The sequence below is a fragment of the Phalacrocorax carbo genome, chromosome 16 (genome assembly GCF_963921805.1).
Source record: "Phalacrocorax carbo chromosome 16, bPhaCar2.1, whole genome shotgun sequence".
NCBI lineage: Eukaryota > Metazoa > Chordata > Aves > Suliformes > Phalacrocoracidae > Phalacrocorax > Phalacrocorax carbo.
This window is the reverse complement of record NC_087528.1, coordinates 5,749,130-5,772,748: the sequence shown is the minus strand read 5'-3', so window position 1 is coordinate 5,772,748 and position 23,619 is coordinate 5,749,130. Positions and strand designations below refer to the sequence as shown.

General features: G+C 36.0%; 1 protein-coding gene across 11 annotated transcripts in view; it reads left to right on the top strand.

Moving 5' to 3' along the window:
• BPTF (bromodomain PHD finger transcription factor) overlaps positions 1-23,619 on the top strand; it is a 57,695-nt gene that overhangs the window by 14,596 nt on the left and 19,480 nt on the right. For 6 of the 11 annotated variants that reach the window (XM_064467342.1, XM_064467338.1, XM_064467348.1 and 3 more), the window contains exons 3-18: positions 6,639-6,862; positions 7,615-7,815; positions 8,362-8,550; positions 11,251-11,424; positions 11,545-11,720; positions 12,785-13,140; positions 13,433-13,564; positions 14,113-14,242; positions 15,033-15,168; positions 16,459-16,680; positions 16,981-19,405; positions 19,685-19,809; positions 20,069-20,197; positions 20,493-20,643; positions 21,433-21,556; positions 23,042-23,294. In XM_064467342.1, the coding sequence (XP_064323412.1) occupies positions 6,639-6,862; positions 7,615-7,815; positions 8,362-8,550; positions 11,251-11,424; positions 11,545-11,720; positions 12,785-13,140; positions 13,433-13,564; positions 14,113-14,242; positions 15,033-15,168; positions 16,459-16,680; positions 16,981-19,405; positions 19,685-19,809; positions 20,069-20,197; positions 20,493-20,643; positions 21,433-21,556; positions 23,042-23,294 (5,147 nt within the window). The remainder of the gene's footprint in view (positions 1-6,638; positions 6,863-7,614; positions 7,816-8,361; positions 8,551-11,250; positions 11,425-11,544; positions 11,721-12,784; positions 13,141-13,432; positions 13,565-14,112; positions 14,243-15,032; positions 15,169-16,458; positions 16,681-16,980; positions 19,406-19,684; positions 19,810-20,068; positions 20,198-20,492; positions 20,644-21,432; positions 21,557-23,041; positions 23,295-23,619) is intronic. The other 5 variants (XM_064467347.1, XM_064467346.1, XM_064467341.1 and 2 more) reach the window with 3 other exon arrangements.

The following is a 23,619-nucleotide window of genomic DNA, read 5'->3' as shown; positions in this document are numbered from 1 at the left end:
GCGATCTATTTTGTATGTTTTAACACAATTTCCTGTTACTGGTTGGCCTTGAGATACTGATTTATCTCAAAACATTAATAATAATCAAACCCTTGGAAGTGAGGGTATTGTGCCCTGTTTTTTTTAACAGAAAAGTTGATTCTTAAATTATAAATTATTAAAAATTATTAATGAAATTATTAAAAATTATAAAAACAGGGAAGTAGCTGAAGACTGTTTTTTCTTATGAAACACTCTTCTTACGTAATTGTTCTCATAATGGAAGATAAATAGTGTTTAAGTGAAATCAGTGGTATTGTTAATTGAGGAAAAATAGAGATTTTACTAGATTTCTTGAAATACAATTTTCTGTTCAGTATCACAGAGAAAATAAGCCACAGCTGGATGCCTTAACAGAATTTCATACAAAACAGATTACAGTGAATGTTAAGATTTTAGCCAGTGTCTTTAAAAGGGATTGTGAGGACTGTTGATGGCATTACATCTGAAAACAAGACACTTCTAAGGACTCGTTTTATTCCTTTAAAATTTAGTGCCCTTTCTCTGTGTTGTTTGTTAGCTGATGCTTTAAGTATTAATTATCACTGCCCTTTGTTTCCTGTGTTCTTTCAGACTTGTAAAAAAAGAGTCCATGTTTGATTATTTTTAGTTTCTCTGGGTTATAAATGCCACAGTAGTGTCAAGTAATCTTGTAAAAGATGCAAGGAATCTTTTATACTGTTACCTGTTTTTTTACATACCCTATGTTTATACTCAATTACATGCTCTACAGTATGTGGTGCATCATTCAGATGGGTCAGCAGGATGTGATGGTCAGCCTGAAGCTGTTGATATCCTAATCCTTCTATTGCCTCATGCATAATTTTCTACCTCCTGTTTCCAGAGAATTAGTTGATAGTTTGATTTTCACAAAAAGCCTGGTTGTGAAGGAAATGCAACTGATAGTCTCTTCTGATAGTCTCTTTACTCTAGTTACTTGTGCTTTAATAACTTCATCCCTTCTGTATATGGTTTTGAAAGGAAAGATACAAAACTGTTAAGGAAAAGGTGGTTCTAAAGATGGGTTTGTCTCACTGCTGTAATGTACTGGTGGAACGATTATATTCTGCTTGCCCGTAGAGATCTGGGAATTAACATTAAAAAATCCAGAGTCAGTTACTCAGGAGGTGATTGTAAGATAAATAGGCAGGCTTTTTTTTTTCCCCAATATGTAGGCAGGTTGGTAATTATTTTTGACTAAAACTGATCTATGAAACAATGTTTTTTTCCTAATGAAGTAGAATATTGGATGTTCAGAAGGTTTCGATACAGGCAGTAGTTCAACTAAAATCATGCAGGTGCTTCTTCATCCTTCAAACTCTACACATGTGAAAGTTCTTTTTCTCTAGTACATTGGTAGTAATTTTTACTGCACTAGAAAAGACATCTTCAAAGGTTAAATGTACTGAATTATTTTTAAATGATTTTGCATTCCTGTTAGGAGTTCAGTGGGCAAATTATTTGTTTCAGAAATCATAAATCAAGTTTTATGAACATAAGTTTTGTATCCTAATTGGGATTTATTTAGAGAGAAAATACACCAGTATTCCATTTCAAATCAAAATAGATGAGAACTGTAAACAATACAGCAAAAGGAAAATTTTTATTGGATTTTACATTTTACTGATTTTTTTGGTTAGAGATTAAAATATTTCAAAATGTAAATAGAGATGTATTTTTATATACAAAGACAAGAAGAAATGCTGTTCATCCATTGTTTCCTGACTTTCTTTCGTATTCTCACGTGGATCATCTAGGTTGAAAGATTCTTTCTCTGCTAGTTCCTATCCTTCCTCTTACCATTAGATACCATGCCTCCTGCTAGTGTAAATGTACCTGTGCATGATTCCAAAGCAAGTTCTTTCTGAAGTGTGTGGTTTGGATTAAAAATTTTTCAAATCCTCTGGATGGAACTGGAAGAAAAAAACAGATAAGACAGTTGTTCTGGTAGATCTGCAGCAGTAATACTCTTTAACAGTGCAGTGTGGCATGTACAGAATCAAGCAATTCTACTAGGTTTCTCATAGATCTCTGACATAATTAAATTTGTGCATAATGCGCCTTGAAAACTTATGCTGAAGCCACTTTGTAAGGGGACAAAAGTATTTTGTCCATATAAAAATTCCAGGGATATATAGCTTTAATAGTTCACATAAATATCAAACTCTGTACTGTCAGTTTTTAATGTCCTTTAGATTCAGTAAGTGTGCTGTATTGCAAAGCCAACCATTTCTCATATATATACACAAAAAGATCAAACCACATCTAATATCTTGGATAACTGAGGGGTAACTTAAAGGATAACTACCAAATACTAAAACCTGACATTCATGAAATTATGTTATCATATTGACTTTATTAAAATGAATGGAGTGTGTTCAACAATGCCATGTGATCAAATACATCAGAGGAAACTAATAGATCTAAAAAAACCCTCCACAAACAAGGATTTGAAATCTTGTCCAGGGGGTGAGAGAACTGAAATCCTAAATTCTTGAAATTTTTTTTGTCTTTTTCAAAGGGGTTTTTAGGGCTTTTTACTACTTCTCCTCTCTCCCCTTATAAATCCATCATAACACAGGTTTTGCCATCTTTTTAAGGGTTTTGTAGACTTGTTTTTCACTGATACTTTTATTTCCATGCTTATCACTTGCTCAGGGTTATAAGCCTTGTTTAAGGCCATCACTGTGGTTTTGTTTCTTCTTTCCACCTCCTCTGTTTTACAAAGATGGAAAAGTGGACACTGAGGAGGTCTGCTCTCATACATCCCCGTGACAAGATGTTTTTCATTTTAAAAAAGGCGAGAGAAAATGAACTCCTGAGTTTTTGTTTCAAGCTCTTAAGAAATTTAGGAGGGTGTCTCTGGGTCAGTTGCATTTGTTTTGCTTATGAAGGTTATTTCTGCAAGTTTACAAGTCGGGAAATTTGCAACCTTGACTCCATTCTCCTAGTGAGCTGCTGCAATGTTAACAAGTTATCTTTCTAGAAACATTGAGATGCATTGGATTTGTCAAATGTCTATGAAAGAAGACAATGAAACATTGTTTGGCTTTCATTTTGATAGAAATAAGACACAAGTTGTTTTTCCTGAGTTTTATCTTCTTCGATTGTCAAAAACAGTTTAGGCTTTTTTCTGCTAGATTTGTTATGCTGTTTATGTTCTTAGTGGGTCCTCCTCTGTTTTCTCCAATTAATTAAAAAGGGTTTGGATCTTCATTTGAATAAGATTACTTTAAACAGTTTACTGAATTCTTCAGTTTCTAATTGTATCATCATGGAATTCAGGAAGGGTTGTATCTACTTTGTTATTATTTTACTTGAAAGTTTCTAGGATCTTCTATGTTGTCATTTTTGTCAGTGAACTTGCATCTAAAGTCTGCCAGTGAATAGTTCCTGGTAGTGGCAAAGGAGGCTGAAAGAGGTAGTAAATATCATGTGATTCTTTTCTCCCTTGCTTAGCCTCACTTAATGTATGTGACTCAACTGAGTCCCCTGGAGACTAAGACGACCTGTCCAGCACCACACTGGTAAATCTGTCTGGCTTGTCAGAGAAAAACATTTGGAATTGGTCTTTGTGTAGACTTGCATCTTTCCATCTTCTTTTCATGATGGCCTCTCTGATTTCGTCAAAGGGTAAGAGTAGTGTCCCTTTAGCCAATGCAATAAAGCATTCAGGGAAAGTTAGCTGAAATCTTTTAATTCTTAATTTAAATCTTATCTTTGCCAAAAAGGATCACATAGAATGCTTCTGCGGTAGTTCTTTGACTGATAATGAGTTGATAATGAGCGTCCCAAGGCTTCCACTGGCATACGTCTGATTCTTGAAACGAAGTCTGACCAAAGATGAGTTTCATGTAAGCATACATGACAGAAAGCTTCTCCCATTTTATTTTCTGTCTGTGCTTTTGTCAAGAGAAAATACTAATTCCTGAGCTTCTGTTACTAAGGTTGTGATAGCCTTCAATTCAGGAGAAGTTCTATGCTCAAAACCCTATATAAATGAAATAGAAAAGAAATCAAATACTGCTGGATAATCTTATTGTCCATTTCTAGAATATTATCTGAGCAGGTCTTTAATGGCTAAGACTTGAATCACACACAGAAAGATTAATTAGCTCTACGTGCTTTCTGCAGAATACTCTCTCTTTGTGGTCTAGTGTCTTGATTCTTCACAGTGTGCCTCTGGGTTTTATTGACCTGTAATATAGCATACCTTTACTGGTACTGAAGGCTTTTTCTCGAGTTGTATAGGGGAATTGAAGGTAACAGCTAATTGCTTTTCAGTCCAATGGAACCTTGTAACACTAGAATAGGAAGAACTGATGGGAAAGGAAGACATGCTTCTTGCACTTTTCAGGTGACACACACATGCATTCTGGATGCATTAGCACAGCCGCAGCAGTTTCAGGTTTGCTAAGTGGGGGGAGAAAGTGGAAAAAGAAGAAAACACTTGGTTAATAACCATCAAAATTTAAGGAAGGTGTACAAGCCTCTATGCCTGAGCTGCTTGTCTGGCAAATGGGTACTAGCACAGCCCTACTTCGTGGAATGATACTATATAAAGCATTCTTATTGCTGCATATCTAGGTCATATAAGATGTATAAATGGCATATCTATCTAGCAAATAATCGTGTAATGAGCTAGGGGTTCAAAATGAAAGGTTAAAGTTCCCATTTTGGTGAGCTAAGAAATAATTAAAGTATAAACTTAGCACCAGCATTATATCCTGTAGTCGTGTTTGTAAGGAGCAGAGCAGCCTTACAATTGCTGCTCCGCCAGTGTCTTGCTCTCGCTGCTTCCATTAGACATTTGCCAGGGGAAATTCAGAAGCTATACTTACCCTGTCCTTTTTAGTTAAGCATTTTGTTTCATCTTTTTCTTTCCTCTTGCTGCATAAAGCTGTATTCTTGCATTTGCATCTCTCCTTCCATCTTAGTTTTTGGGTGTTTGTGTTCTTTTTCTGTGGCTTTTGTTCACAAACAATAAAAAAGGTGCTGCCATTCCTGTTATTGCTAGTAAATAATTTTCTTAGTTTAGAGGAAGTATGGTTTAAATAATAACTTTTTTTTAACATGGAAGTCTACAGGTATAGAGTATTCCATAGAGTCAAATGATTGTCAGTGTTCAGCTGTTACTTTTTGATGTGTAGTATGTGGGCAGTCTTCTGAAATGAGCTGTTTTCTGAGAAAACTCATCAAACGCAACCACGCTAACCCGTTAAAACTAATGGAAAGTTACTGGTAGCCTAGAGGGGTAAATGGGTAAAGTAGATTTAGTTGCTTTTCATGAGCAAAGGCCTTTATGAGAGAAAAGATAGCATTTCTTTGCAATACACCAAGTTTCATCATTAATACCTAAAGTTTTTTTTGTAGTAATGGTTGTGACAAATTAGTAGTTGAATTTTGAGTAATACTGCCATTACTAACTTCATGACCACCTTATTTTAGTAGTATTCCTATTGAGTTGCGAATACTACAGTTGTTTCATAAATATAATGTGGAAAATAGTAGACAATGATCAAGTTGCCTTATGGTGGTTTGGCTTTCTGAGTACTTCAGGCCAATTTTCACTGTCTTTAATGTATAAGCCATGTGGAGACAGCCAGTAGAGAGGAACACACAAAAGGGCAGATCTTTCCAGCTGCAGTCAGCTTTCCATTCCTATCGACAGTTTGGTTCAGGATTATTGGTGAGTCATAGGCTATAATACTTTTACAGGTAGTGCAAGTGTAGCAATAGTTTAGCTCCTCCTCCACATGTGAAGGTCAGGCTGGTAGGTCATTGTGTCACCCCATACAGCGTTCCCAGTGTTGGGAGCGCTAGGGTGTGTTGGGGAAATGAATGGTCCTGCCCACAGCCAGCCTGGATCTGGCGGCTGCTGCTGCGGAACAGGACCTAAGCAAGCCAAGGTGAAATTGGGCAGCCTTCTGCAGAACCGCTTAGTTAGCCTGTTACCGGAGGTATTTATGGAGCTCGCTTGGGTCTGGTGGCCCTGTTGAGATGCTTTTGACACTGTGGTCCTCCAGTTTTGTCTAGGCTTGTGATGTCATGGAGTACCCTGTATAAAAAATGTGGAAATCCCTTGATCTTTTCAAAGGGTCGTATTATGATTCTTTTGTCCCTCACTGGTGCTCTCACAGGTGAATGCCGTAGAGATAGTAATAGAAAATATTTTATGAATGTCACATTCTACGCTTTGAATTTTCTAACCTTGCTATTTCCTGAACATGGAGTCAGAAACACTACCCTTTATGGATGCTGGAGCCATACCCTCTTTCATTGTAAATTGTTTGAGACTTAGTAGTAGATTACTGGTTACAGTAATAGTAAATATAAAGAGAATAAACCTTGTTGCCAGATTGCACAAACCAGTTTTAAGGAGACGCTTCAAAAGCTTTTCTGAGGAAGTTGTCATGAGAACTTCTGAGAGGATGAAAAAGGAAAAGAAGTGTACTGAACTGTGTGCATATGAGTGTATTCATGTGACTTGTTTATTCACATTCAGATATTGGCGTTTAATAGTTCTCTGCAAAAACTAGGCTGATACTAATTCTTGTAATTTCTCCAGGTATTTTAAAATATTTTTAATACTCTTACAGAGAGGAAGATTCAGAAAGTGAGAAAGATAAGAAAATCTGGTACTATAGCACAAAGATACAGCTGGCAGAGTTAATTGAATGCCTAGACAAAGATTATTGGGAAGCTGACCTATGCAAAACTCTGGAAGAAATGCGGGAAGAAATTCATCGGCACATGGATGTGACAGAAGACCTTACTAATAAAGCAAGGGGCAACAACAAGTCTTTCCTTTCTGCAGCAAATGGTAAGAATATTTTGTTTAATGGGAATAGATGTTGCACTTTGAATTAAATACTATTTTATATTTATTTTATTTTAAGGAGTTTATAGAGGTCGATGGAGAAGCATCATGCAGGTACCATCATGTCTATGTAGTGCTGACTTCTTGTAGGACTATGTATCACGTGTTCCAGTACATCCTGAATGATTCGGATTCTTGATATGCTTAGGATGTGCCAGATTGTGATCCTTCCAGGTGCTGGAGCAGAGCTCTGTTAACTGTCAAATGTTTCTTGATGTACTGTCTTTATATATATGTGTGTGTATGTATGTATATAACCCCTCATAAACACTTAACAATACAATGGGAGTTGGAGTGGCAAAAATATTAGAGATCTGGTATTTGCTCCAATACTATGGAAAGTGTGGAAGAATGCATATTTCCTCTGCAGTTCCCCACCAGCTTAATTTATCTAGCTTGAAGCAATAAATAGCAATATAAATCTGTGAAGGCTTCAACTTCGGTTCTAGGGAAGACATAAAGATTAGATATTCAGGTTTAGAAATGGATTTAAGTGAACTTATAAATGCATAATTCTGAGAATCAATAATTAAATCTTTGAATTGTTTATTCTAAGTTGTGAAAAGTGGTAAGAAATTGGATGTTATCTTTTTGTCTCATTGAAAAGAAGTAGTGTTTATGTCATGTTATTTCTGCTCAGTGGCTCTGTAGGTGGTGGTTTGTTATTTACTGATGACAACATACTTTCTTGGTAGATGAAATTTTGGACATTATCAGAGCAAGGAAAGGAGAAATAGTGGAAGATAAAAACACAGCAGATGATGAAGCAGAAAAGGCCAAAAGTGACATTGATAATGACCAGACAGATGCTGAGAGGGGCAAGGAAGAATCTGGAGACCAAGATAAAACTGAGGAAACACCCACTGAGCAAGATGTGGAAAAAGTGAAAACAGAAGGTAAAGAAACTATGATTGTGCTTTAACAACTTCATTTAAGTGAATCTTTAGTTAAGATCCTCACATTTCTTTAAGTGTTAATGTGAATTTGGTTAGGTTTTAGGGGTTTTTTTGTATGATTCTCTAAGTTAAGTAATAGGTGATACTTGTCAGTTCCTTTGTGATAGTGTATTACAATTGTTCTTCCTGTTAAGTCATTTCACCAATTTTCCTACTTTTCAAGTTAAATACACCAAGCTTGTAGATACCTTGGCTTGAGGTACAGGTGGCTTTTACAGGTTGTGATCAACATGTTTGTAGTAAGCAATATTACATCATTTTTTAGCATGGTTTTCCTCATCAGAATTAAATAGTTTGTTCTTTGATTCTGAGACAATACTCTCATAGCAAAAAAAAAAAAAAAGGAAAGAAGAAAGCTCAATGTTTTGATAATGCTGAAAACAGGCAAGCAAAGCTGCTGAAGTTGCTTTCTATGGATGATGCCAAATGACATCCTAAGACATACTAAAGAATATCCCTAAAGTTTTGTTGTGCATTTTACTATAGAGGCAACAGTCGTTGGGGATAAAAGTAACTCTGTGACATCAAGCACTGATGACAACACCACAAATCCTTCTGCAGGAGAGACTAGTTGCTCTGAAGGGAAGAACGCAATGGGGTGTCAGTCAGAAACCCCTGATAGCAACAACGTGGCAGAGAAGAAGGTGGCATCAGAGCTCCCTCAGGAACTCTCAGGTACAGAAGGCACTGTTACCAATGCCTCTGTAATTTGGGGAATCTGTTAAGTTTTTCTATCTGGTTTGTCCACTAAAACCATTCACAGCGTATACCACTCATGCTGTTTGCTTGCAGTGCCATCCTTTACTGCTACGTTGTCATTAACATTTCAAAGTTAATTTTCTTGCAAGTAGTGCTTGAAATTTGTGGCCCTCTGTGACATTACAATTTGTTTCCATGCCTTCCAAAGATGACTATGGCTAAGCTTTTTACGTTCTATTTTCTGTATATTTTATTTTTCCATAGTGATCCATAATGATTGTTAGCATCCTATCAAAGTTTATTTCAAATTCTGATTTGCTGCTGGCTTGTTTATTATTTTAACCTCTCGTTTACTGTACAAATTACTAACAAATGAAGTATTTTCATTCACGTGAGTAAACCATTGCACTAAAATAGCAGGATTAAAATTGTCATGCTAGGAATTTCAAACAGATTTCAGAATTATAAGCACAGAGACTCTTGTTGTATTTTAACATGTTTTGTTCTGCCATGCCAATGATTCTAAAGTAGTAATAGACACTATTTAATTTAAAAAAACCACAAACCCAAACAAACCCAAACTTTAGATCTAGCAATAAAGGGGACTTGATTAGGTGTAACATAAGTTATCCATGTACTATTTTAGAATTATATTGTATTACATTTAGAATTACATTCTGTTGCAGGCATTACTATGTAACCAAATGTTATTCTAAAAATCTGATCACTGTTAAAATCATGACAGTTTTATTTTCTGTTCTTAAAAATCTAAAAATACTCTAATCTGTGACGTAGCTGTACTCAGTGTGTTATGTTTTAACACGTGGTAGTAAATGTTTACTCTCTTACAGAAATATTTTTCCATTCAGCTACAGATAGCAGTTCTTGAACTTGCAAATGTGAATGCATCCAAACCTTGTAATAAACTTTGTTAATAGGAGAAAATGAAAGCTAAGATTAATCCATAATCTGGAAGCCTCATAATACACTTTTTTAAATCCAGAAAACGTCCTAGCGCGTGGGGCACAAAGCATACATTTTAGATATTTGACCAAATATTTTTGCCTGTTCTCATATATTTTTATTCCATTTTAAAGTTAAAATAACTGTATAGCGGTTTAATGGAAAAGGTAATATATTTTATAACTTTGTTCCAGGCACATATATGGGTTTGTATTTTAAAAATTCACGTATATATTTATCATTATTTCTTTATTATGCTTTCACAGGTGCTTTTCTCCTTACAAAGCTTCTAGCTTATTTTTAAATTAGTGGGATTTTTTTTGTAGGAAAAGCGCGTGTGTGTGTAGAGGGTTCTTGCTCAAGTCTAATTTACTGTGTTCATAGAGATACTTGTGTTCCTATTGTGAAATTTCAGTTTGAGACACTCATTTCAGAGGGAGGGAGGGATACCGAACCAGTATCAGTGAGGCAGCTACTCCCAAAGAGGGGGAAAATAAGAGTAAAATGCAAAGCTAGACCAGAACGTGTCTGTCACCGTCCTTGAAAATGCAGTTTGGATATGAGTCTTTAACGTAAGAGTCTATTTTGAATGCTTCTGCTCTCCTCCAAACAGCAGACACCACAAACGGCTCCATTTTCCATCTTAGTAAAAAGGGAAATGGATCAAACAGTGGTGGTGACCCATTAGCAAAGCCAGAAATCAAGGTGCATTTACATTAGGGATCTTCTAAGAATCCCAGAATATTTACCTAATCGTCTTCCTGCTAGGAGTGAACATTTCACAAAAAGGAGATTTTGCTCTGTCACCTTGCTGAATAATAACAGAATCCCTGATGTCTTGGAAGAATTCTAGAAACAGAAAAATCATGTATTTTTTAAACAGCTAAGCTGTGTCTCTTTTTCATAAAATCAAGAAGACATTGTTTTGAGGGATGGTACCTTGTTCTTACTGGGAAGTTGGAGTGATTTATCTCTAGGTAGCCGCAGTTGACTCATGCTGTAGTCAAAAGATCATACTCATGCAGTATGCCTTAGCAACAACTGAGGTGGCCATAATGTCCACAGCTGTCAAGACAGACAGTAACAAGGACAGCTGAGGACCCCAAACCCATTTGTCTTACTGAGCTTGAAGCAACATCTTGACCCATCAGATTGTAAGGAAGAGGCTGATATTTTAAGTTTGCAGAAGAGGCGTTTTGATGTAGAGTTGGTGCCAAGTGAACTGAAAACTGTGGGTTTCCTCGGAATTAACGTGCTGAAGAAGAGACAAAGACTCAGTGGAAAACTGGAGGGGAACTGAAAGGTGTATGCTTTGAGGAACAGCTAAAGCACAAGAAGTAAAAAAAGATTAAATCATAGAAGCTGTAGGAAGACGCAATTTCTTGAAATCTGCATTCTAAAAGCAAAACACTCTCAGTAGAGGGTTCACTGCACGTGCATCTATAGAAAAAAATTGTATTTAAAATACATTCATATTTCATCCAAGTGTGAATTTCAGTTCTTCAGAGCTGTGAAAGTTGAAACTGCTTGAAACAGAACGAAAAATACTTTCATGGATACAGTGCTCTGGAGGGAATTAATATTTTATGGGTGTTTCTCTCCAGTCTAGTGAAATATGTTCATCTGACTTTTTAAATAAAAAATGTAAAACTAGAAAAATTTGCATTGATCCAATTTAAAAAAAAAACTAAAAATGAAGTTGTTCTTTTGTAGAAGAAACTGGTCAGATGATCCGTAGCAACAGTAGCAGCGCATCTGCTGCATCTCTACAGTCAGACGTTGAAAACAGCAACAGTAGTGAGTTGGGCTCTGGGCAGAATGACTCCATCAAGACAGCTGATGATGCTGAAAATGCAGAGAGGGGATCCCAGACTTCAGAGGACCCAGGTAATAATCGTGTCTCTAGTGTTCATTTTATGCATCTTTTTACTTTAGAACTCCCATACATCAAAAGAAAACTTCCAATTTTTAAGTTTGTTTTAAAAGATTTTTTTTTTTCCTGGGCAGGAGAGAAATCTAATGGTGAAAGAAGTGATTCTCCAGGCGCAGGAAAAGGCACGCCAGGTTCGACGCGAATGCTCACAAGATTACGAAATCCAGATAGCAAGTTGAGCCAGATGAAAAGCCAGCAGGTTGCTGCTGCAGCACATGAAGCAAATAAGTTATACAAAGAAGGCAGAGAGGTTTGTGCACGTTTTGGAAAATTAAAAGTAATACGTAAACCGTTTTAGAAAAGCGATAATATTTTTTAAAATAAAGTGATTTTGGCAGACTATGCAGGTACTTTTAAAAAAAAACAGTAACAATAAATTAGCAAATGGTGAAACTGTAATATCACAGGAAGCTTTTTTCCCCTCCCTCTCCTTTGCTTTCGCCCTCTTAGTTGCTGTCTACAGAGTAGTACGACGGTGACCCAGTGCACCTCCTTTCCTTTAGTGTGCTGGTCATAAAAGTTAGAGAATTGCTTACTATATAGTCAATAAGTTACATGCATTTCCTCCCACTTCTGTCTTCAGATCTCTCAGAACCGGTGTGCCAAAACTACAACTTTACAGTGGTTTGTGTTTGATTATTGTTTGAATAGCTAGGTGATAGCCACGTTTCCAGGTCATGATAAATCTGTACTGCTGGAGTATGGTTATTTAAAGACAGTCATTGCAAAATTGTAGTACTGCTTGATGCAGATGAAAGGGAAATCTGTCTCAAACGTCTGCCAGTTGGTAGAAATTTTTTGTACGCCTGTAGGTTGTTTGTTGGTTTTTTGCTGGTTTGTTTTGGTTCTTTTAAGCAGCCCAGTTTCTCCAGGAAGGAAGTGTTTGAATGTGAAGAGTGCATTGCAGTTAGTTGTCTGCATACAGTTTGGTGTATTAATGTTACTGGTTTTCCTTGTAAGTTAGTGTTTAGCATATTTATTCACAAACCCCTCCAAAAGTGTAGTGAAACTATTTTCCCAAAGCTCTCTCCCTCAACAGACATAATTGAGAGCAGTAAATGGGTTCCTGTTTGACTTCTTCAGGACTTCTTCATTTTTTAATGTAATAGTTGATCTGTGGGAACCTCCTACCTATATGCAATCACTATTGAAGTACATATATTTAGTATATCGGAAAAACAGTTAATTGCTTCTATAAACTGATGCAAGGTGGTTTTATTATTTTATATATGGACAGTTGAAGACTAAATAATAAAAAAAAAATAAATATTTGAAACTTAAGTGAATCTTTAAAATCATTCTTTCTTTCACAAGGTTCTGGTGGTCAACTCTCAAGGTGAAGTCTCCCGACTGAACACAAAGAAGGAAGTTGTGATGAAAGGAAATATCAACAATTATTTCAAATTAGGGCAAGAGGGGAAGTATCGTGTTTATCATAATCAGTATGCCACTAATTCATTTGCATTGAACAAGCACCAGCACAGGGAGGACCATGACAAGAGACGACATCTCTCGCATAAATTCTGTCTGACTCCTGCTGGAGAGTTCAAATGGAATGGGTCTGTACATGGGTCCAAAGTTCTCACCATATCCACTTTGAGGCTAACTATTATTCAGCTAGAAAACAATATCCCAGCATCATTCCTTCATCCTAACTGGGCTTCCCACAGGTAAATTAATACATGAAAATATTTATTCTCTCGTTCTACTTGTATTTTAGCTAACAGTATTAATAAGCAATGGTCTTTGTTTTTTCAAATCGGTGATTTCCAAGCACCGAGCTTCAGTATATTAAAATACAAGATAACACGTTTCTCTTTTGTGATGGATGGCTAAAAGGATTGCACGTTGAGTAAAGTATTAAAATGTAGGAGGTTTTATCCTACCATTAAATCTTATTAACATAGCACGCTATATTACTGCATGTGTATGTTTCAGGTTTTTATCTCTTTTCCAATTTAGGTCTAACTGGATTAAGGCTGTTCAGATGTGCAGCAAACCTAGAGAATTTGCACTAGCACTGGCTATATTGGAATGTGCAATTAAACCGGTTGTCATGCTGCCAATCTGGCGGGAATCATTGGGGCACACTAGGTAAAAATAAATAAATATTAAAATATTTTTGAATATGAGAACTTTACTTTGTTTTACAATCACTAGTTCCTCTAAGCCTGCAAGTTTATGTTTAGTCAGTCATTCAGCACTTGAAGTGTTTTTCTCAACCAGAAACACTGAAAATACATGACAAGATTTTTGTAGTGTTATTGCTCCTACAAAGCAAGCTTGTTTTCTTTATCAGAGCCACGTTATCAAACTGATAAAACTTTGTGGGACTAGAAGAGCAAATTTCAACAGACTCAGTTCAGCAGAGTCTTGTCTGTTGTCTCTCATTGTGATATAGAAGCAGAAACAAAATGTGCCGTGTAGTTACACAGTTGCAGGCAGCTGTATTTGCCTTACTGGAATAGCCAAAAAAAGCAGTGTTGCTATTGCAAGCAATGCATATAACCTGATACTGGGCTTTTCTCTTAACTACGGTTATATAAAATTATTCAAAGGGGTAGTATATCCTGCTGTTTGACTTCTTATATTTGCTTACAAGATCCTGTACTTAAAAATGTACTTAAATCTCTGTGTATTAGATTACGCAGAATGACAGCAATAGAAAGAGAAGAAAAGGAGAAAGTGAAAAAAAAAGAGAGAAAACAAGAAGAAGAAGAAACAATGCAGCAAGCTACATGGGTGAAATATACATTTCCTGTCAAACATCAGGTAAGGTTTTCTTTTGTGTGAAGGACAAAAAAAAACCCAGAAATGTCTGATTTCTTATTCTCTTTTTCTGTTTTCATTCTAAACTTAAAATTCTAATGTCATTGCGTTGCTCCCTGCTGTTGGAGTAGGAACCATGCCTACCTATTCAAGCACATAATCTTGGTCTGAACTAAGTTTGACATGCATTATGCTCTTTGTGACACTGCCTGAGTTGACAGATGTTTGTCTACAAAATGCAGCCTTTCCTAATGTAAGGGTTCTAGATGGTTATTGGAACCTTGTCTGTATGTCTGTCCCTGTCCAGCGCTCCTCTCCCATCACTGCTCCCCTCCCATCACCACTCCCCCACCAAAAAAAACCTAGCTTAGCTACATTTACTTTGGAAGGTTGTATTATGTGATACTACAGAAACTGCTTCGTATTCTCCTACAGTAGATATTAAATACTTTTGTTGGAGTGGTTCTTTGTTCTAAATTTATTTGTTATAACAAGCATACAGGTTGATTGAAAAAAATATATTGTCTTTCAGCTTTTATGTAAATATATTTTCACTGTTATATGAAATTAAAATGGTTTTTAGATGTTACTGTGATAGAATCAATTTAATTATCAGCAGATATATCTTTAATTTTAGTACATAATTTCACAAATATACTTCAGTTTGCTTGAAAAAGTCTGTACGTTGACGGTTTTGTTTTATTTTAAAAAAAATCGTTTTGGGTTTTTAAATGGATGGATACATTGCAGCAAATTGCACCATTAAAACTACTATTTTAAAAATACTTAACAGGTTTGGAAGCAAAAAGGAGAGGAATATAGAGTAACAGGATATGGTGGCTGGAGTTGGATTAGTAAAACACATGTCCACAGGTTTATGCCCAAACTGCCTGGAAATACTAATGCAAATTACAGAAAGTTGCTACCAAGTAAGTGTCTGCATTACTTACATTTTTTTTAATTACTAACCTACTGCTTTTTATTGCTTATTCAGGTAATTATTTGAATGAGATTTCTTACATAGACTTTGTCACAAGTAGTGTTCCAGAGAAGCTTTTGTGGACTTCTGCTAATCTTTGACATAAGCAGTTCAGTTGTCATAGATATGTTTTAGCTACATTAACTTGTTTCAATTATGAAGCTGTGTGTAATATTTGTACAGCTTCATAGAGCCTTATTTAAATTAAAGGTAGATAAATTTTATGTAGATTGTCACAAGCAAAAGGTAACATCTAAAATATTGGTGTGTATAAACCCTTCTGCCCCATACCCCCTGCCCCATGTTGACAGAATACTATTAACCAGTTTTGTCTGGAAACAATAGTTTTATAAGGGGAAATAAATTTATTTCTCTACAAAGTTCAAAACACACCTTCCTGCTTATTTGTTCCAAGGATTTGCATTAAAAGTTTTGCACAGATGATTTTTAGAATGCATCCTGTCCTGAACTGTATGAGTCTTATTGATTATGAAATTTATCTTAGAGTTTCCTTTTAAAATTTAGAAGATGGCAGTGCACCCTATGTTATGAATCAAATTATTTCTTTCCTTGTTTATTGATGTTATACTCTCCCTGTTGCTTTTAATTGGATCAAACACAAAATGGATGATGCTGCTTTTAGTGTTGTTTATACAATTGTTAAAGTACACTTACTTTGCTTTCTGTATGACAATTAATAGCTACTACAGTGTTAAGCGCAAAGTCATTCCAATACTAATGTCCATTCTGGCTCAACTGTAGAAATAAAAATTAAAAATTATTTGTGAATTTTCAGTGTCTGCATTAATACTCTCTTAATAGGCTGGGTTTTCAGAAAGTTGTATTTAGCTTCCTGAAAAATGAGGCAGGGGTGGTTTGGGTTTGGGGTTTGGGGGGGGGGGGGGGGGGGGAGGTGTGGGGGGTTGCGTTTGGTTGTGGGTTTGGTTTGGTTTGTTGTTGGTTTTTGTTTTGGTTTGGTTTTTTTAAGAAAAGCTGAACACAGACTCCTGAAAAAAAATGTAAATGAAACATTTTTACCTCTGGTGGGCTTTTAGATTATTTTCATTTTTAATTCAATATTGCACTAAGCATAATCGATGACATTACCATTGTCTACTTAATTCTGTTTCTGAATTTCAGTAATGATGTGTTGAATGACTTGAGGGGTAAACTAACATATTAAAATGTATTAGCGTATAGAAATATTCTGAATAATTGAAACCACTTCATTTGTTAATAGCAAAGAGCGAAGATGAAAAATGCAACTTGGATAAACGAAAAGGTTCAATTAAGGTAAAAACAGAGAAAGATCGAACAAAGGATTCTCATGATCTGCAAGCAAAAGACAAAGCAGATGTTTCAGAAACCTTGGAGAACATACAAGTGAAAGAAGAAAAGTCACGTGAAGAAAAAGTACAAGTTGATACAATTTCTGAAAATTTAGATCACACAAAAGACAAAGGTGATAAACTTCAGTTATTGTAAAACTAGCTCTTCATTACAACATTGCATGTGTAAAATCATAGGACCTCAGGAATAACTATTGAAAAACTGTGTACCAGGTTTTGTCAAGGCATTTAAAATGTCTCAGTTAAATGATTGCTTATTATCCCTTGTAGGAGTGTCTGAAGTTTTTGTTCCCTTTTTCTTGAAATCTATTAATATGCTAAAAGGTCCGTTTGTTTCTTGATACTTAATGTAAAAATATAGTTTGGTATTTATTGTTAGGGGAGCTTACTGATTCAGAGTTTTTTCTTCACAGCTGAAAAAGAAGTCGATGGTGAAAATGATAAAGTCATCAAGGAAGAACCTATGGATGTAGATGATGTGAAAATGGAATCCCCCATAAAAGAGGAGGATAGTCGTTGTAAGCTAGATATAATCAATGTCAGCGAGGGATTTCATTTAAGGACTTGCTACAAAAGGAAAGTAAAATCATCAAAATTAGATGGGCTACTTGAGAGGCGAATAAAACAGTTTACACTGGAAGAAAAACAACGTCTAGAAAGGATGAAACTGGAGGCTAGTGCTAAAACAGTAGGCATTCGATCTGTAAGCCCCCAGAAAAACATAAAGGAGCTACAAATGAGAAAAGTAAAAGAAGGAAGCCAGTTTGATATGTCTTCCCAAGATCAAACCTGTATTTCAGATAAGACCCAAACTGAAGACACAGAACAGGACTGCCTGCCGCTCAGCGGCATCTCTCGTACCAAAACTGGTGAGCTAGATGAACCCTCTTTGCCTCTGACAAACAGGCTGTCAAAGAGAGAAGGCCAGTTACTGGACGAAGACTCACCTCAGTCCTCTGAAGGTGAAACCTCTGTTCAGAACGATAGTAAAGAAAACCCTGAACCTATGGCTGCTGATAAGTGTCAAGGACAAGAGGTTCCTGGAGAGTCTGAGAGTTCCTATGTGGATGGCTTGAAACAAACAAATGCAGAAGGCAGAATCAAATGGGATGTTTCAGAAACAAGCGAAAAACCTTTGAAACAAAAACTACCTATTACCAGAGCACCTCAGAGTGAATGTGAAAACTTAGAGCCAGTGGTAACTGAAAGCAGCTGTAGAAAAGATGCTCTGGCCACTCCTGAAAAAAGAGATTCAGAAGGGAATTCTGAACAGCAGAGCAAAGATCCAGAAAACAATTGCATGATAAAAAGCCATATTGAACCAATGTCCTCTCAAGAAAGTGAAATGGAGGAAGAAACTGCTCCAGGAAAGACTGAAAGTAAATCTGAAAACAAGATTGTATTTCACAAAAAATCAGTTAGTAAAGACCTAGAACCGTTTAAAACAGAGCTAATTTCTGAAAGAAACCTTGAAAGTCAAACTCTGGAACACATGGATGAGGTAGAAGTTGATGAGGATTTACTGAGCTCTAAACTAACTGAGACTAACGGTAAAAAGAAAGGTCAGGAACTGAGAGTGGAGACAAGTACCATAAACAAGTGTCTTGATCAGACAAATCTAAATAGTGTTACTGACAAAAAGAATAATAAAGGTGAAGAAACTGAGGCAGACTTAGAAAAAGAAAAGTCAGCATTTCAAATGAACGGAAAAGACAATGACATTAAAGTATTATCAAAAGATGACTGCTTAGTTAAAGATACCTGTGAAACTAAAGCAGGGGTTGATATTGAACCAAAAGTAAATAATATTAATAAATCAATTCCAGAACATGAAATAAAACCATTGACTTTTAAGGAATCTTCAGTAAAACCATTCATGAATGGTGACATCATGATAGAGGACACAAAGGACAAAAATAATGTGGACCCTAAGTCACATCTGCAGAGTTCACCTGAGTCTGAGTCTGGAGAGTGTCTTCAGCCACCAGATGAAGTTCCCAAGTATGTGCAGAAAGCTGAAGGAAAACAGCTTTCTCCTGAGAGATCTGCCTTTGTTGGCACTGCTTCTATGCCAACAGATACTGTCTGTAAAGAAAATAACCTGAATAGTGAAACAGAATCTATGGAAACCGAAGTAATTGAGGATAAGAAAGTTGCTCCATCACCTGTAACCTCATGCGAGGAATCTAGCTTGAGTAGTGACTTTGCTGATCAGAATGGTGTACAGACATATAAAATGGAAAGCATTAATGGAGAAAGTAAAATAAAAACTGTCATTACTGAAGTGACTACCACAACATCAACTGTGTCTACAGAATCCAAAACTGTGTTTAAAGTTGCAGAGACTGTAGCTTCTAATGATGAGAAAACAACAGTAGTATCATCTACAGAAAATTGTGCCATATCCACTGTAACTACCACCACTACTGTAACTAAGCTTACCACTCCAGCTACAAACAGTAATGTTGATGTCATCTCTATACAGGAGCATAGTAAAACAGTGGTTACAACAACAGTAACGGATTCGCTGACAACCCCAGAAGGCACATTGGTGACTTCTATGACTGTCAGCAAAGAATATTCTACGAAAGACAAAGTGAAGTTAATGAAATTTGCAAGACCCAAAAAAACTCGTTCTGGAACTGCCTTACCCTCTTACAGAAAATTTGTTACCAAAAGCAGTAAAAAAAGCATATTTGTTTTACCCAATGATGACTTAAAAAAGCTGGCCAGAAAAGGAGGCATCAGAGAAGTTCCCTATTTCAATTACAATGCAAAGCCTGCCTTGGATATCTGGCCATATCCATCTCCAAGGCCAACTTTTGGGATCACTTGGAGGTACATACTTTACATTTTTGAGGAAGAGTTAAGGATGTGATTAAATTAATTGAATTCTAAAATACAAGTGGTATACACATTTGTGCCCAGACATGCGCATTTTGCTATTCGTTTTTCAGTAATTTTCTGAAATTTTAGTATTGAATTTAGTACTGAAATTTCAGTAATTTTCTGAACATTGTTCAATAAAGGTAGAATGGAAAACCTTTGTCCCATTGGTTTGGTTAGGTATTTTAAATACATTTTGATTTAAAAATATAATTAATACTCTTTTGTTAGGTACCGACTTCAGACAGTAAAATCATTGGCTGGAGTGAGCCTTATGTTGCGGTTATTGTGGGCATGTCTCAAATGGGATGATATGGCAGCAAAAGCTCCACCCGGGGGAGGAACTACGCGTACAGGTATAATTTCTTTACCTTTCTGGGTTTCTTAATGCAAAAGCTCTTGCTGTTAATTTTTGAGTATTACACTCATTCTAAGTGTTTCTGTATTTCTGTAAAGGCTCAATGTTAGCTATGGCATTTGATTTTTTTTTTAAATTATGATTAGTCCACAGTTTGTACTAGTTGCTCTTTCTTTACCTCGAGTATATTGGGTTGATTGGAGATTTAGCTTTTATTTGTTTTTTGTTATTAACATACTGGGACTAATTTGTTGTAGAAACATCTGAAACTGAAATTACAACAACAGAAATAATCAAGCGAAGAGATGTTGGTCCATATGGAATCCGGTCAGAGTACTGTATAAGAAAAATTATTTGTCCCATTGGTGTACCAGAGGCTCCAAAAGGTATGTTTGTTTATACTTTTTTTCCCTCCCCTTCTCCTAAGCTCCTACAGAAACTAAGGTAACTGGATCTTCATGTTAATTCAGACCATCAAGTGAGCAAATAGAGGTTGACATGAACTATTCATTCGCCTATTTGAAACAAATGACACATTTAACAAACTGATGAAATTTATCTGAAGCTGAAAGGCCTTCTTGTTTATAAAATGAGGCTGAAAGAGACACTAAATCTTGGTTTACACTTTAATTTTTTTTTTCTGATTGAGCTTAATGTGTGTGTTTTGACTGTTCTCCAAAGAAACTCCAACACCCCAGAGGAAGGGACTGCGATCAAGTGCACTAAGGCCAAAAAGGCCAGAAACACCCAAGCAAACGGGCCCTGTTGTAATTGAAAGTTGGGTAGCAGAGGAGGAACTGGAACTATGGGAGATCAGGGCATTTGCTGAAAGGTAAACGAACTCAAATAAGCTTTTAAAGAAAGTGGTTTTAATTTGTGTGTGTGTTGGATAAGTTCCCACTAGAGAGCATAAACTTGGTGGCTACAATCAGTAGAAGTGGGTCTGTTGCATCTTTACTTTGTCTTTTGATAATCATTTTCAGGCTTGAAGTTGCAAAGCTAAACTATTTATGGGTACCAAAACTAATTTATGCAGATCTTACAGATTTGTTAGAACTAATATTATATTAATTTTTCCATGCTTATGAACTCATCACTGTTGTATGCTAAAAGGCTATTAATATAATGCATGGAAAGGCTTTAGGCTACTTTTGTCATGACTTTAAACAGTATGTGTTTTAAATACCTCTGTAATACAAAAAAAAAAAAAAGTGTACCTGTATAATAAAGGTAAATTCAGCCTGAGAATATTCAAGTCATAAAAGGAATATTTTCAGTATTCCATGCTTGGAGTTGGAACAATATTTTTGAGTCTCTTGGAAATAATTGTTTTAAGGTAATAGATTGCTTGCAGTCTCAGGTGTAGTTATAAACTCCAGTTTTGATTAATAGTTTCCTGTCAGGTGTTGCAGTAGTTTAGCATCAGAATATTTCAGGGATGTTGCATGCAAGTGCATAGTTTATTTCAGGGTACTTTTAAAGCTATGACCAATTTTTCAGTTATCTTCAGTTTTGACATTTTTTTTCTTACAAGAGCAATTGAAGTCAATAAAATGAAATCTAGTTTGACAGTTGGATTTTATGTGGTGGTATAACTTACTTTTGGTTGTGTCTTTGGCAGGGTGGAGAAGGAAAAGGCACAGGCAGTTGAACAACAGGCTAAGGTTAGTGAACAGAAGAAGGCAGAGGAATTCAAGGCCCAATTGGAGGCTCAACTAAAACACCAACGATTGGCTGCCCAGCAGGTGGGGGAGCTATTGGTAGTCAGTCCCACCTGTCAGCAACTATGCACTGGTATTCCACATGCATTAGAATATGGGAAACAAAGTTTATCCCTGTCTCACACCATTTTTCAAATAGTTTCCACCTCCTGTGCAAACTAAGCCATCAAACAGTACTGCTCCCACTCTGTGTACATTCATTATTTTGAAATGGGGTTAAGGCAAAGATTTAGTTTGGATTCCCTTTTTTTATTTTTTTCTTCCTTCACCTAATTTATAACACTTGCAAAAGGTTTAGTTTGTTTCCATTTTAAAAGAAGACTGAGAAGCAGCAATCTCCAGGTAAGGTCAACAGTGTTCTGTGGTATAATGAAAGCTGCCTTGGGAATACAGCTGCATTTGTTCTTCATGCTTCAATCAAATTGAATATTTTTATTTTATCCTATTTGAAGTTGGCTGAAGGAAACCCACTAATGTTTTTTTATATGCATATAGATACATACGTATGTATAGATGGTTGTATTTATATATAAATGTATGTAATTAAAATTGGGAAACCCAATGCCATGTTGATATTTCACATACATTATTAAGAACTGTGCTTTTTTCATTGCATCTTCCCTGAAGAAAATAACGTTACTAGTGAATGAGTATTTCTGATTTGTGGGCATTACTGCAATATAATGCTAACCGAACACTGAAATTAAAATTAATTAATACAGAGATAATTTCAGTAACATAGACAAGAATGTTAGACTAGTTTGAATTTTTAAAAGAGCTTACTGATACTATCCCTTCACAAATTAAATGTATCTTCTTGACAGTTACAGCACAGAAGTTTGCTGGGTAAGGTAAGGGATTTTGAACCTAATGGTTTTTTTCAGCAAGCTGCAAACTGGATTTACAGTTAACAGAATAATTTTGAAAAATACATTCTTAAAGGTGAAGTAGAATGATACAGTTGCGCTTTTTTTTTCCTCCCCTGTAACTGGCAGGATCTCAGTGCAGGCAACTATAAACTTAGGAATGACAGTAATAACCTCTGTGTTAATGATGGTGTACTTCTTACTGACACAGGTGCAGGCTGTATGCAGATGGTCAAAGCCAAATATAATAGAATCATAGAATGTCCTGAGTTGGAAGGGACCCACGAAGATCAATATAGATAGATATTTTTTAAAGTTTTTTTAACCTTTCAGATTACTTTAAAGAAAACTCATTAATTAGTCTCAGATTAATGTGCGCAGTGAAATTAACATAAGCCAAGGACTTCAAAGATGCTATAAAGGAAAATTCTGGCTATGTACTATGGGCAGAGTTGTAGTTCTGCAGGTCAAGGAGTCTTGTGCTATAGGGTACGCAAGCAGCCTATTCTTCAGTCCTTTACAACTTGAACTAAAATCCTACCAAAGTCCTTTATTTTTCAATACTGGGAAGAGATAGTATTTATTTTACAAAAACTGAAAATGCTAATTATACCTTCATTTAATTTTTTCCTGAATTCTGTAGAAACGGCTGGAACAGCAGAAGCAGATACCTGCAGCAGGCGTGTCCCCCGCAGTCACTACCGCCAGCAGCACTGCAGCTACTGTCTCAACAGCCCAGAAAGTTGTGGTAGGCCCTTTAGGGGGCCCAGTCCCCTCTGGAACCAAAGTAGTTCTTACTACTAAAGTGGGCTCTCCAGCTACAGTAACATTCCAACAGAACAAGAATTTCCATCAGACTTTTGCTACTTGGGTTAAACAAGGCCAATCTTCAACAGGTAAGTAGCTATTTATCATGGAAAGAACATGTAAATATGATGAACTCCAGCACAGAACCTACATCTTCTCCAGAATATATAGCGTTACTACATTTCTTGTTATCGTTATCTTTGCTCTTTTGCTAAGTCAGCAGGACACTCCTGAGATAATTCCTGTCTTAATTTTTCTTTGTTCAGACTTGCTAGGTAGTCTTATTTCTGACCTGTCTCACTTATTACTGACAGTTGCTGTACTAGTAATCACTGATAATGACAGCATGCCATGCTGTAATGTACTGTTTCAAAAAAAGATTCTTTACCAAAGAAAAAATGACGCATTCAGAAA